At 55.4% G+C, this 14,431-nt stretch overlaps 1 protein-coding gene across 1 annotated transcript in view; it reads left to right on the top strand.

The window, feature by feature from the left end:
• PCDH1 (protocadherin 1) overlaps nt 1-14,431 on the top strand; it is a gene marked incomplete at its 3' end in the record, with an annotated part of 53,581 nt that overhangs the window by 23,126 nt on the left and 16,024 nt on the right. The window contains exon 4 of the mRNA XM_082291134.1: nt 5,305-5,524. Coding sequence (XP_082147260.1) covers nt 5,305-5,524 — 220 coding nt within the window. The remainder of the gene's footprint in view (nt 1-5,304; nt 5,525-14,431) is intronic.

The following is a 14,431-nucleotide window of genomic DNA, read 5'->3' on the forward strand; positions in this document are numbered from 1 at the left end:
AGCACAGGGAAGGGCAGCAGGGCTGGCCAGACCTGCCCGGTGTCTGCAGGAGGACCTGGCAGAGCAGAATGCAGCCCGGATTTGTGGAATTGGAAAGGGGCAGAGCGAGGAGCAATTACTGCTGTTTCCTCACAACCCTGCAGGTAGGAGAAGTTCAAGGCAAAATGAGCAGGCAGCAGAGGCAGCAGCAAAGGGAAGAGCTTTTCCAGAGAGCACATGGGCCGGGAGTTCATTGCTTCTGGAATCCGCGGAGGCCAGAGCAGGCATGGGCTCAAAAAGGCAGGAGAGCACTTCACAGAGGATGGGGGTCATCGGAGGGAGAGCTGCCAGCGATTCCTCCTCGAGAAAAATCCCTGAGCTGCGGCAGCACAGAACCTGCAGGATTTTCCTGGGGATGAACATCCCCGTCAGAGCATCCCCGCGGGAAGAGGGGGACGGGGGCTCTGTTTGTCCCTCAGATGTGGAGCTGGCACAGGTGTCCCCATCAGGAATATCACAGCGAGCACTGGGGAGCCCTGAAAATGAGGTTTTTTTTCCAAAGCCACCATTTCTCAGCAAATAGACAGCTCTGCCCCAAATCCCATTCCAGCACAGTGGCAGCAGTTGGAAATAGGAAACCAATAAATAGTGGGGGTAAAAGGAGGGAGTTACAGCAATTAGGAGAAATGAGTCGTTCTGGAGTGTAGAAAATTAACAAGCAAAGCCAAAGACATTGGGGGAAAATCAATTATTACAAAGTCACCACAATGAGTGCTTTAAAAAATGCGCCGGGAAGAGGCGGAATCCAGGAACTGTCAATCCCAAGTGGAGATTGCAAAATTGTTAATTATGGAGAAAAATGCAAAAGTATTCAATAAATAGTTGGCGTCATCTGGGCTGAGACATAACAACGTAGGATGTGGGACCTGCCCATGCACTGGGAGCCAGCAAAGGCGTTCAAAAGACACATATTTGACATGTTTGGATGGAATAATTTATGCCAAAAAGTGGGATCGCTCTGCTCTGAGGTGTCCATGGAGCTGGGGAACCCGGGACGGGCAGGACTGGGAGGGCAGCGATGCCACGAGCAGCTGGAAGAGCTGGCTGGGGCTGTGCAGTGCTCGCTGTCCTCGGCAGCCCCAGGGAACAACTGGATTAATGGCTAAGGCAGGGAATGGCTGATGGAAATAGCACTGACGTCAGTCACTGTGCCTGATGGCAGGGGACACTGGGCACTGGTGTTACGTGACAGGTCCGGCTTTGAAACCTTTCCTTAGGCATGGTCCTGGCCTCCGTGAGGAACAAGGTCTGCTCCAGGCATTCCTGCGGGGCTGGAGAGGCAGAGCTGGTTTGTGTTGGGTACAGAGCAGCTGGAGACTGATGGGTGTGCCTGCTGATAATGGGGACTTTATCATTACTATTATCATTATTATTATTATCATTGTTATTATTATTATTATCATTATTATTATTAATTCTTTTGCGTGGACGCAACTCTCAGGTTGGACATCAGCAGGAATTTCCCCATGGAAAGGGTGCTCAGGTCTTGGCAGGGGCTGCCCAGGGAGGTTTGGAGTGCCCATCCCTGGAGGTGTCCAAGGAACACCTGGATGTGGCACTCGGTGCTTTGGGCTGGGGATCAGGCACAGCTTGGACTCGATGGGTTGGGAGGCCTTTTCCGAGCTGGGATTCTCAGCACGGCATTGTGAGGCAGATCTGGTTTATCCAGAGCTTAGAGAAGGAAAGCTCGGCTGGGATTCCTCGTGGAGCGAGCTTCTCCTGGAGTGGCTCCTTGGCGCCGGTGCCGTGCTCGCTGCCATTCAGCGCCGCAATCAACGGTCTGGAAGGAAATCTAAAATCACTGCTGATAAAGCTGCGGCTGCCACGGAGATTGGCGGAGTGGGAGATGGTGCTGAGGACGGAGCAGTCATGCAGAGCAATCCAGATTGCTTGGTAAACTGGGCCCGTTTAAACAAAGTGCATTTTAAGCCGGCCCAGCGCGAAGCTGCGCACGGAGGAACGGGGAATGCTGGCTGGTATCCTGGGAAGCGCTGACTTGAAAATGGATTCGGGGTGATGCAAATGGACTACTCTGCGTGAGTAGCTCAGGGTTAAGAGGCTGGCACAGACCTCAGGTGGAAAAAGCCGCGAGGCTGGAGGGGCAGGAAGGCGCTGGAGGAGGCCCTGGTGAGATGGCAGCTGCAAGGGTCACCTCTGATGAGGAACGGGAAGAAAATGGGGCGAGAAAAGATGAGGGCCCCAAACCAGATTTGCTGTTTGCAGGCTGGGACTTGGCCCTGCTGTGTTTGGCTCCTCGAACAGAAGCTCAGGCCTGTCCCGACTGCACCGCACAAGCGGCTCCTTGTGCAGAGGCCGCTGCCGGCTCAAAGGCTCTTTAACCTCCCGCAGAAAGGTCACACCAAACCCAGCTTCTGCGAGCCAGGGCCAGGCAAATTGATTCCGTGCCTTTCCATGACTCCAGAGCGGGTGGAGAGCTTCCCAGGGCACCTGCTGCTGGGGCTGGGCACAGCGGGAGGGGGACGCTCCCTGTGCCAGTGCCATGCTGCCCTGTGGGGCTGCAGGGGACAGGGCTTGGGAGCCCTGCAGTGAGAGGAGCCCTTTTGAGGGCTGCCTGGCACGAGGTGACATTTAAAGGAGGTGTTTTTCAGGTGAAAGCGCTGCTGTTTGATGGAGCCCCCGGGGGAGGCATCGTGGCTGTCACAGGCGGGCTCCGGGAGGTTGGTTGGTTGTGTTACGGAGCCCGGCTCGTCTGGCTGGGCTGGGATGAGCACGGAAGGAAAGCAGGAGCCCGGAGCTCGGGATGAGCCGCGGCCAGGCAGGGAATTGGTGTCAGCCGGGCAGGCAGGGTGCAAGGGGAGGCTGGGGGAGGGCAGTGCCAGGCTTTACACACTCCCCGTGGGCTAAGAGGGCACTCCGGAGGGTCATCGGCACCTGGGCAGTGCTGCCTTGTCCTCAGCTCCTCCAGAGCCCTCCCGAGAGGGGCTCGCCTGGGCCTTAATGACAGGGATTGCACCCTCTGCTCTGGCACGCCATGGGCACAGGGTGCCTGTGCCCCATCCTGGCAGTGACCCAGGCCAGGCTGGACAGGGCTTGGAGCCACCTGGGATAGTGGGAGGTCCCTGCCCATGAGATGAGCTTTAAGGCCCTTCCAACCCAACCCATTCCATGATTCTGTGACTGCACTTGGCCAAACCTTGGCCAAACCTACCACTGGGTTGTTTTTACCATAGTGATCAACCTGGTCTTCCTTGCTGCAGGTGGAGGGCACCCCTTCTTATCTGCCAGTGGTCCCAAGCACAGACTTCTCCTTTCCAGCCTTTGCCACCCTCAACCTTCTCTTCCCTGAACCAATTTCTCTCTTTTTAAAAAAATTTTTCTCATGGTTTCTAACAACTGCTTCTCTGTTCTCTGCTGAAGTGGGGCACATCTCCTCCAAAGTGGTGCCCAGCTCAGCCTCCTGACGCCCAGCAGAGCTGTCACACCCCGACACTGCTGCATTTTTGGGTGGGAGGTTGGCACTGTGGGTGGATCCCCAGCCCGCGATGTGCAGGGATCCTCAGCCAGCTGTAATTACTCCTCGTGAGGGTGCAGATGTGACAGGTCCATCCCACATCTGTCACGGCAGCAGCTCATGAAAACAGTGCCCAGCAATGGGCTCAGGACACCACCCGGAGATTTAATTTGATCCATGATCCCAGCTGAAAGGGCTCTTTGCAGTAATTCCTTTGGGAATAACACTTCCCAAACGATTTGCACCCACCCCGCACTACATTACCCAGGCAGGGATGTGCCGTGCTGCACCTCCGCTGTTTGCTTGCATTACTTATGAGAAAAATCAGCTAAAACAGTGTCAAAAAAAACTTCCTCAAGTCGAGCTAGAGCACTGACTGCTCCTCCTCCTTCCACGAGGCCTGCTGTCTTTTCAAAGGAAGGAGTTCAATGGCTTGACATGTTTGTTTGTGACAAACCTACAGTGGCTGTTACTCATTTCCTTGTTATCTTGTAGGTACTTACAAAGAGTTCTTTTATCTGCTTCGGTATTTTTCCAGGAACTGAAATTAAGCTAACTGTTTTATAATTCTCCAGCTCTTCTTTTTTCTCGTCATTAAAGACAGGCGCTATTTTAGCTCGCTCCCAGTCTTCTGGAAGCTCCCTGATTCTCTACAAATTCTTCAGGAAAAAACCAAAAAGAAAAGTCTTGGGAAAAGGGGGAAAAAAAAACCAACCCAGCCCTAACAGCTCGGAAGTTACTTAAATCAGGTCTCTAAGCATCTGTGGTGAATTTAATCAGGTCCAACCAACCTTAAAGCAGCTCATCTAAATGCTCCCTCTGTGTTCCTTCCCTCTGTTCATCTCAATTCCTTCCCCTTCCTGGCCGGTGCTCGCTGTGTGTGGGACGCCTGATTGCCACTGATTTGTAGTAAAGACACCAGCACAAAAAAAGGTATTCAGCCTAAACGATGTGTTGGCTCCTCTCTCTCCTCGTCACCTTCAGATCCCCGTCAAATAATTCCCGTCTTGGGCTTCTTCCCGCGTTTATGGTGGAGAAATACCGTGGTGGCTTTTTCTTGCTCTCGGTGTTTGTGTTTCATTCCCTGCTCTTGCCCCTTGAACTCGTGCTACCCTCTCCACTCCTCGGTAATCACACCAAAGAAGGATTTGGTGGAAGGATTTGGAGCGGGATAATGATGTGGCTTAATGGCTCTTGGCAGGGAGCTCCTCCCCGAGTGTGAGCAGAGCTGGGGAGGGAAAGTGTGAAGTGGGGTCTTTGAAATGCTGAAGGAGCACACACGAAAGCGGCGATGGTGGTGACCCTGGGTGGAGAATGCTGAGGATGGGAGCTGGGGTCAGGCCAGGGGCTGGCAGGGCAGGGAGGATGTTGCCGTGGCTCCGTGCTGGGCAGTGATGCCATCAGAGAGGCTTTGGGGTGGCTTTGGCTGCGCAGGGCTTTGGGGTTGGGTGGGGGACCCACAGGATGGGGACACCCGGTAAAGGGTGGGGACAATGATTCAGGAGGCTGTGCCAATGAGGGACCTTTCCAGAGCTGTCCTGCCATGGGAGGGGACATCTGGGTGACAGAAGAGGCTGGGACAGAGCCGTGGAGGGAGTGATGGGTTGGGGGAGCCCAGGGACCACGCAAGGTGTGCTCCCTGCATGTGATGGGGGGCTCTTGGCTGGGATGGAGCCTGGTGCTGAGTGTGTCAGGATGGCTCTAGGGGCTGATGATGGGCTCAGGTTGGATGACCCCACCCTTTGCCTGCATCTGCTCGGTGGGTGATGCAACAGCTTCTCTCTTGCCTGCAGTTACCTCATCGCCGAGTGACGTTCTCTGCAGCCAGCCAGGCTCAGGACCTGCAGGACCCCTCCCAGCACAGCTACTACGACAGCGGGCTGGAGGAATCTGAGACCCCCAGCAGCAAATCTTCGTCGGGGCCCCGCATCGGGCCCCTGGCCCTGCCCGAGGACCACTACGAGCGTACCACGCCCGATGGCAGCATCGGGGAGATGGAGCACCCTGAGAACGGTACGTGCCCGCCCCCATGCCTGTCCCCTCCCCTGGGACCTGCACCCGAGGCTCCTGGTCCTCCATGATCCATGTCCCTGGTGTGGGTGACGTGGAGCTCGGCTGGGACAGGCTGGCCACACTCGGCTTGGTGGGGATGGGAGGATGGAGAAGAGGTGAGGCTCAAAGCAAGAGAGCAGCAAGGACGTGGTGGGGAGGGGAGAGGTGGGTGAGGGAGGGGAGGTCTGGGCGAGCTGTGGGATGGGAAGAGTCAGGGAGACAGGTGGGTGTGGCAGGGGACAGGTGGGGCTTGGAACGACGCAGAGAGGGGCCCCAACAGGGTGGTCCGAGATGGCAGCACAGGGCTGAGCAGAGTGGCTGTATCCCAGCCTGTGGGGAGCTCGTGTCCACAGTCAGGGTCCCGTCCCTGTCCCCACCACAGGGGGTTTGGGGCGTGCTGGAGCTCTCCACGTGTGTTTGGGCTCGCAGCTGCGGGAGTTCCAGAGGGCAGAGGGCAGAGGGCAGAGCAGCTTTAGTGGCACAGGCTGGGCTGAGGAGATCCGTGCAGTGGAGGCTCAGCGAGCGTGGTGGTGGTGGTGGCAAACCCCAGAGTGACGTGTCCTGCTGTCACCGTGCCCCTCGGGTCACCTCCCGGTGGGGTCCCGCTTTCCCTGAGAACCCCTGGAGGTGTCTGCGCTGTCACCGCGGGAGAGCCGCTTCCCCCCTGCCCCGGCGCAGCTTCACCGCGGCCGTGCTGCTCGTGCTGCCCCTGTGCTGCCCCGCCTGGCTGCAGCCCACCCCCCCAGCTGTCTGCTCCGGCCAGCTCCCGTCGCTTCCTTGGATTTGGCTCTGGCTGTGCACATAACATCTTGTCTCCCGTACCTGCTGCCTTCTGTGCTCGTGTCCCCAGGGGAGGTGGCTGTGGAGGTGGCAGGGTCAAAGAAACCTCTGGCAGGGAAGAGGAGGAGGTGGCAGAGGGTTCTCCTGAAGTCTCCTCCTGTTTCTGGGAGCATCCTTGATTTTGGGGCAGGTGTGTGTGTGGTGGGAAGGTGGCAGAGCGCGTGTTCAGCTGGTTTTTGGGGAGCTGCAAACCCGCTGGGTCCCTGTGTTATGGGAATGGACAGGTCTAGTGGAATGTCTCTTCCCGATTCCCAGGTTATTCCTGGAGTAACACTGGAGCTCTCTGTGTTACAACCATTGGAGCAAGGCACAGTGGGGTTCCCAAATCCATCTGTTGCTCTTGCAATGAGGCACTGCCCTGTCTAGGAATGTTGTGCAGATCACTTTCTTCCCAAAAGTGTCGGTCAGTTGCCTGGGAAGAGCAGTTTGGAGCAATTCCTGGAGCCCTGGCACAGGGCGACAGTGCTGGGCTTCCCAAGTGTCCTTGAGTACCTGGAAGAAGGGTGGTGAGCAAGGAGATGCCATGTGGATGAGCTGAAGGTGAGGCAGTGGTGATGATGGATATGGAAGAGGGAAGGTTGAGACATGGAATGTGGCAGGAAACTCGCAGATGATGAGGGAGGAGAAGGGCTAAAAGTAGAGAGAGGAGCACCTGGAAGCTGGAGGGCAGAGAGGGCTGTCCTGGGATGTTCCTTGGGATGTTCGTTGTGTGCCCAATGGGGATGAGCAGAGCTGAGGAAGGCCAAGGCTCACTGCCCGGAGCCCCTGGGAGCAGCTCCCTGCCCACAGCATCACAAACCTGCCCTAAAACCCTTCTTGGCACAAGGTGCTCTCTGTGTGTCCACCTCCCAGGAGGACGGGAATCACCCCACACCCATCCACCACCAGCTCCATGTGTGGTATGGGCACCGCAGAGGCTCCCAGGGAACAGCCACAACCCTGCTCTGCTCTCCATCCCCCAGGATTGGCTCCCTTCCCATGGCAGGGCTTGGGAATCAGGCTCCAGCAGCTGTCCTGACCTGCACTGGGTGCAAAGGCCGTGGCAGGCCAAGGCTCTGGGAAATCCACCAGCATTATCCCGAGCTGGTCCTGGGGCTCCGCAGATCATCTGGCACGGCACTTCAGGAGACCTGAGGAGCTGGGGTCAGGGTGGTGATCCTCTAAGCAGACTGTGAGGGGACCCTGGCACTGGGACAGGTGATTTGGGGATTAGGAGGTGCTGGGAGTGTTGTGTTTGCTCCGTCCCCTGCCCTCTCTGCTTCCAACCACACCTCGTTTGTCCAGAGAAGAGTCATGTCTTGCTTCCTACAGAGAAGGAATGATGCGGGATCACCATGACCTTTTGGGAACTGTCCCACCATGTCCTTGCCTTGGCTTCATCAGCAGCACCAGCCCCTCAAAGCGATCAGATCTTGAGTTTTTGGGAAGCTGGGCAGACTAAGCCGTTCTTGACCTTCTGTTAAACCGCGGAGACGCGCTGGATCCCGCACCCCCATCCCGCGGCACGAGCGCGAGGCTGACACGACTGTGCATTTTCTCGGCTTTCATCTGGTTATAAATATCCAACATAACAGGGCTTCCATTGCTTTCTCCAGGAGATTATCCCTGCAGCCGAACCAATCTGATAAGCAAGTATGCAAGGCTATTTATAGCTTTTCAACTAGAAGACAGATCCATGCCTTTTCTTTGTAGATGGTTCTTCACTTGATTAACACACATCTCAGTGTCCTCCTTTTTTGGACCCTTTCTGCTGTGCACACTGCAGGAAAATGCTGTATTGCAGGGGCTGAGCCAGGCCCTTTGCAGGAGGAATTACACCGGTTCTGGTGAAGACTCCTCCAGGAGCTCGGTGCTGCCGTGGCAGCTCCTCAGTCATCCCAGGCGTTTGGCATCGCTGCTATTTCCCCTCGCTGCCCGCTGTTTCCTCCCCAACATTTCCCTGGGCTGCTCCCCACCTTGGTGGGGCACGCTGAGCTGGGAGCAGAGCTCAGTCTCCCGCTTGGCCACCCGCTGCTTTCCCCAAAGACATCTGTTCCCCCCCGGATCCCAGATTTGCTTGGGTTGGAAGGAGCCTGGCAGTGCTGGTGCTCCGTGGAGGCTCTGCCCTGCCATAACGCACGCGGGGCTTGGGTGGGGGACAGTGCCAGCCGCTCTCCATCGGCCGTGGAGGGAATTGAGCAGGATTTCAGGAGCAAATATGAGCAATTTAGGATCTGTTACATGGAGTCTGTTTTCCCTCTGTCCCTGCGCGGTGCGAACGTTTCCGAAATTGTGATTTATTGGATGAGGCATTTCTGATTCGTGTTTTTCCGCCCCCAAAATCTGTTTTATGGCTGTTATTTAAAGTGGGGACCCCATGCCATTTTTAATGCATGCAGTTACAAGCCTGCTCGGAGTATGGAATTAACAACCACCTCATGAGCTTTCCCGACGCTCTCCGTGCCGTAGGGTCCACATTTCCCAGATGTTCACGAGTTTATCCTCACAGTTCCAGCGAAGAAACTCTGCCATAGGTGGGGAATGAAATAGGAAATTGCAATTTGCACTTTTCGGAGGTGGCTGCTCACTCTGGGTGACCCTGGATGAGCTGGCAGCTCCTCCCTCTGCCGTTTTCGGGATCCTGGTGTTCCAGAGGCACGAGGCAGGAATCCGGCTGCTCCCAGATGCCGCAGCCCAGGCTGCTGCTGACGTCCGAGGTGGGAGCAGAGCTCAGCTTTGGGACTTTGTGGCAGAGCTGGTTTCAAGCCCTCCTGCCTGGTTTTGCCAAGCCCAGCCTTTCCCAGTCCTGTCCCAGCCCCTCCCAACACCTTGGCACAGCTGGAGCGGATGGATGGAGATGCTGCTCAATAAAACCCCGCCAGCCCAGGTTTTCCTTGGTTTCAGGGAAGATTTAGAGGCACGCATTGCAAAGCTGAAAGGAGCAGCTTGTCTTACCCGTGTGCGACACGGCCATGAAATCCCAGCCCATGATTTCTGCTGGGAGCTTTCCTTTGGGGATTTCCCATTTTGTTAGCACAGAGTGCGAGACCCCAGGGGAGCCGTGCCAGTGGCAGGTCCTCTCTGCCCCTTAATTTCACCAGTCTACACTTAAATCCTGCTTCAGCTCCTCCCTTCTCTTCCCACGGAGTCCCACAACACCAGAATTGCCTCTCCTGGTGCGTACTCGGAGATCCCATTCAGGCAACTCAACATTTAAAGATCTCTTTGAAAGAAAACTGAGTCAAGTCCCTCCCTGTGAGCAGAGCCAAGGCAAGAGATTTTGGCAGCTGGGTCTCTCTTCCTCTCCTCCCACCCTTCCAAGCGCTCCTCCCAGCCATTGCCATCTGCTCCTGCCACCACCACAGACCTGCAGCCTCCTTCCTGGGCAGCAGCAACATCTGGCACATCTTGGATGTGTGTGGTGCTTTTTGGCAACCCTTGCAGAGGCAGTCTGGGGAGAAGTTTCCCTCCTCCTCTTTCCTCCATTTCTGATTATAGTTCAAGCCTTCCACTCCTTCCGCTCATTTTCCTCTCTGCATGGTCTCCAATTTGCCCACAAGCTTTTGGTGGGGTGGATGTGTCCAGGTGATGGCCCAGAGCCCCCCAGCAGCATTTGGTGACATGCACAGCAGCTCCAGGTGCAGGGATGATGTGGCTGGGAGTGTTTGTGTTCGCAGCGTGACCGTGGCATGGAAACACGGCTGCACCTGGCTGTGCGTGCACCCTGCAGTGCTGTGGGATCATGGAATGGTGTGGCTTGGAAAGGACCTTAAAACCCATCCAGTGCCACCCCTGCCACGGCCAGGGACACCTTTCCCTATCCCAGGCTGCTCCAGCCTGGCCTTGGGCACTGCCAGGGATGCAGGAGCAGCCACAGCTGCTCTGGGCACCCTGTGCCAGGAACAATTATTTCCCAACATCCCATCCATCCCTGCCCTCTGGCAGAGGGAAGCCATTCCCTGTGTCCTGTCCCTCCATGCCTTGTCCCCAGTCCCTCTCCAGCTCTTCTGGAGCCCCTTTAGGCCCTGCAAGGGGCTCTGAGCTCTCCCTGGAATTTTCTCAACGCTGAGCTCCCCCAGCTCTGAGCACCTTGAGAAGGTTGGATGGCTCAGAGGATTCCCGAGCCAACCATCCCTTTTTCCTGCTCACCACGAGGATGGATTTGCAGCCCTGGGCAGTCACTGCCTCCTGCCTCTGCTTTAGTGCCAGTCATGAGCTGCTTTTTAAGGTTCTCACTGCGATTGTTGTTCAATTCCTCGCAGCCAACAGATGGGACAAAAAAATTACATTCTGTCTCCTTCCCTGGCACAGAGGCTCCTCTAGATCTTAAAACCTATTCTCTTTTTCCTACATTATCTCTAAATGTCCCTTTTGTCTTGCAGAAAGAGTTCCAGGCACATTCGCAGTCTGTGGAGTTGGGCTGGTTTTTGTTTTTGCAAATGTACCCTGCAGCACTTCTGCTTTGTTGCAGAGGCTGAGGAATGCCTTTGTCTGGGGTGTGGGATGTGGGATTCCAGCTAGCTCCCGGTCCTTGCAGACTGGGATCCAGCAGGTCACGCATCTGCCCAGCTGAGCTTGGCCCTGGTTGCTGCTTGGACTCCTCTCTAGCTGAGACATTGTGGGTTTGGGGTTTTTCTAACTGATCTTCAGCCCTTTTTAACACTCCAGGGCTGGAATTCCTTTTGTCCTGAGCAGCAGTTCCCAGTCCTGCCCGGGTTTAGGGTGTCCACATTCTTTGTGACCATCTCCTGCTCCTCATCTGCCTCTGGAAATTCTCTCTGGGTCCCTCAGTGATCTTCAGCACCTGCATTTCTCCAGAAGAAATCCAGAGCTTCTCTCCTTTCCACACTTAATGTTGGTTCACCCCCAAAGCCGGCTCCTGATTTGCTTAATCACCGCTGGGAAAAGATTCTTATCAGGAGAGAAAACATCCAGCAGATTGCAAATGGCCCTGCATTGCCCCATCCCGGTTTCAACATTTCTGCCTGAGCTGTAATTCCAGCCCTATTTCCTTCGTTTCCATATTTTCTGGGTAAACTCTGACGCCAGAGCTGCTCAGGGCAGAGCAGCTGTCCTGCCATGCCAGCCAGGTCACCTTCCTTAATTGTCCCCAGGAGCCCGGGGTAAACAGCAGACGGCCGTTCCCCTGCCCCAGGAACGAGCACATCGCTCCCAGCTCCTGAGAGTGCCTTTAATCCTCTCAAGACCTTCTAAGAAGGCTGCTCCTCGCTTCCGACGTTGTCCGAAATAGCTGCAATAATTCATCTGCCTCTCTCGCCTCAGCAGGATTACGTGGTAGCGCACACATAAGGCTGTCCTCGAGTTCTCCAAAGATCCTTGGCGGATCCTGGATATCTTTAGAGCAGTTATTTGAAGAACCCACACTTCCCTGTTGGATTTCAGTTGCTTTTTTTCCCCCATTCCTGTCCCTGAGCCCACGTGGTGTGGTTGTGAAAGGTCTGGGCAGTGCAGTCACTCGGCGTCAACGCCCAAGAGACAAAATCTCCATATTTCAGTGGGAAAGTGCCTTCTCTTGGGGAATATCTAGGCCCCCATGGCTCTGTGTGTGCCTGCTGCATTCAGGATTGGATTTTGGGAGTTTTCCGCTGTTCCTTGCCGTCCTGGCCTGGGCTGGGATCTCCTCCATTCCCTCTTGCTGGTGGCAAGCCAGTGGAAATCCATGACTGTCCTCTCGCTCGTGTTGTGTCCTTCACATTCCTCCCGCTCTGAATTTACCAGATGGAGAAAACTTCATCATTTCTCCTAATCTTTATTCCTCTTTCCACCTGGAAGCCCTCCCCAGGACGCTGCTGTGCCCGTGCTTGGTGAGTGCACAGCTCAGGGAGGTGACCCTGCCCTCACTGTGCGCATTTTCCGGGCAATCCTGCAGAGACCCCAGGCCTGGGGAACCCGCTGGGAGCTGCTGACCCCAAACTCACCCCGCTCCTTGGGATCACTCTTAGGCTCGGTCAGCTCCATGGCAAGCTTTGAGACTTCCCTTAAGGGAATCAGCTCCAAACAGATGGGAGTTGAGAAGTTTTTAGCTAGGAGCTCTACATGAGCTCATCGAAGGAAGGCAACTTCTGCTGTCCCAGGGAAGGGAGGGTTCCCCATCTCCCCAACAAGGGAGGCCAAACTGTCATGGAACAACTCCAGTGCAAGGCAGGAACATTTTCCACCACATTCGACCTCAGCAGGCCTGGGAACGGGTTCTCACCTGGCAGAACACGACCCCAGTGACATTAAAACAGGGAACCCAACCCACACAGGACTTGGCATTTTCTTTTTCCCTGGCAATGGTTGCAAATTCCGATGCAAATGCCCATGCAAATGGTCATGCACAGCTATTCTTATCTCGGGGCCAAATCTTAACATCCCTTCTTTGGTAGAAAGTCGATTTTCCAAAAATAGTTTACGTCAGCCTCCAACTATTCGTGGCTTCAGCTCGAGTTCGTTAAACCCAGTTCCAGGAAGAGTTTTCCGAATTAGATCCGCAATGGGAACAGGAGGGTGGGGCCCTTCTTTGCCTGGACCATGTTCCTCTCCAGGAGGACGTTTCCTCGGAGTGAGGGGTTGGGTGAAGCTGCTTCAGGCTCTTCTTTGGTGTTTTCCAGCACATTTTAAACCACTCACCTGAACTGGGGAGCTGCTGCCACTCCTTTGGACAGGTGGGGACAGCCGGGCGTGGGAAGGATGATTTCTGTCGATGAGCCACAACACTCTGGGTGGTTTGGGAGCAGAATAGGTCTGTCCCCTCCTGTCCCTCTTGGCCAGCTCATCCCTGTCCTTGTGCCATCCTGCTGTCCCAGCACAGCTCCATGGCCAGCTGCACAGGGGAGTGACCAGGCTGAGGTGTTGCTGGGTCACTTTTTTTGGCCATTTTTGCTCTCCAGACAGAGCAGTTTTCCCACCCTGCCTGCTCCGTGGCTCCACAAAGAGCTGAACTTGCAGGGATTCTGCGGGAGGCAGGGATTCTGCGCTTGGCATTCAGCTTTAGAACACGTCTAAGCCAGAAAAAGCCACCGAGTGTAAAAGCAACAGACAGGCAGGATCCCTCAGCAGCCCCAGACTATTTGTTGTTTTCAAAGACCTGCTTCCTTAGAAAGCTCCTTTTGAAGTAATTTGACGTGCCATTTCCAGCTCCTGTGTGATCTACCGCAGTTATTCCCCCTTTATCTGCCTCCCAGTGCTCCGGAATGTCTCCATAAACCCGCCTGGCAGTGCCTCTGCCCGTGCAAGGGACCTGCATTAGCGTGGGATTTAAACCTAACGCCAGAGGAGCTTACAAAGTCTCCCGTTTGAGCTTCTCATGGACTCCGTGCTGCAGTTTCTTTCTCATAAAAATCGCAGGTGGCTGAGTTTGAAGGATCGGTCAGGTGTGGATCCCTCACATGGAAAATCCCTTTTGTTGGCAGGAGATAGAGGATAAGGGATTCATCCCTGTCCCTAGTGAAATCAATGGCAGCTCTGCTGTTGAGACAGGTCAGATGTCAGTCTCAGTTGTTGGCTCTTCCCTGGGATTTGATCCTTTGTGCTCTCACCATTAAAGAATCTCTCTTCCTGTCTCCTTCCCATGGGCTCTCATCCATCGTGATTTGAAGTCCCCTCCGTTAAGTGGCTGGAACGCCAGCGCTCCGCTTCCCCGGCCGAGAGGACACTCCATAAATCTCCCATTAGTCATGGATGTGGCGAGCCCTCAACAGGGATGGGCTGCTGTGCCTCAGAGGTTATCAAACCATGGCAGCCCCGGCGTTTGCCTCTCCTTTCCAAGAGCTCAGCTTCCCAACAGCGTCCAGGGCGCATTTCCCGGGAGCTGAGGTGGGCACGCTTCGCTCAGGGACACAACAGTGGCCACATGGTGCCCAGTCCTTGTTCCGTGGCCAGTGTGGCTGGAGCTGGGCTCCCTTTCCAGCACCTCTGAGCAGGACAAGAAGCTTCCAACAAGCAGGAATGGGGGAAGTTTATGTGTCCATGGCTGGAAGGCTCCGTTTTCCTCAGACAGACACACAGGGACATTGTCTGTGTGTGATGTCCCCAGTGGGATGGAGA

This window comes from Coloeus monedula (assembly GCF_965178545.1).
Source record: "Coloeus monedula genome assembly, chromosome: 15".
Lineage (NCBI taxonomy): Eukaryota > Metazoa > Chordata > Aves > Passeriformes > Corvidae > Coloeus > Coloeus monedula.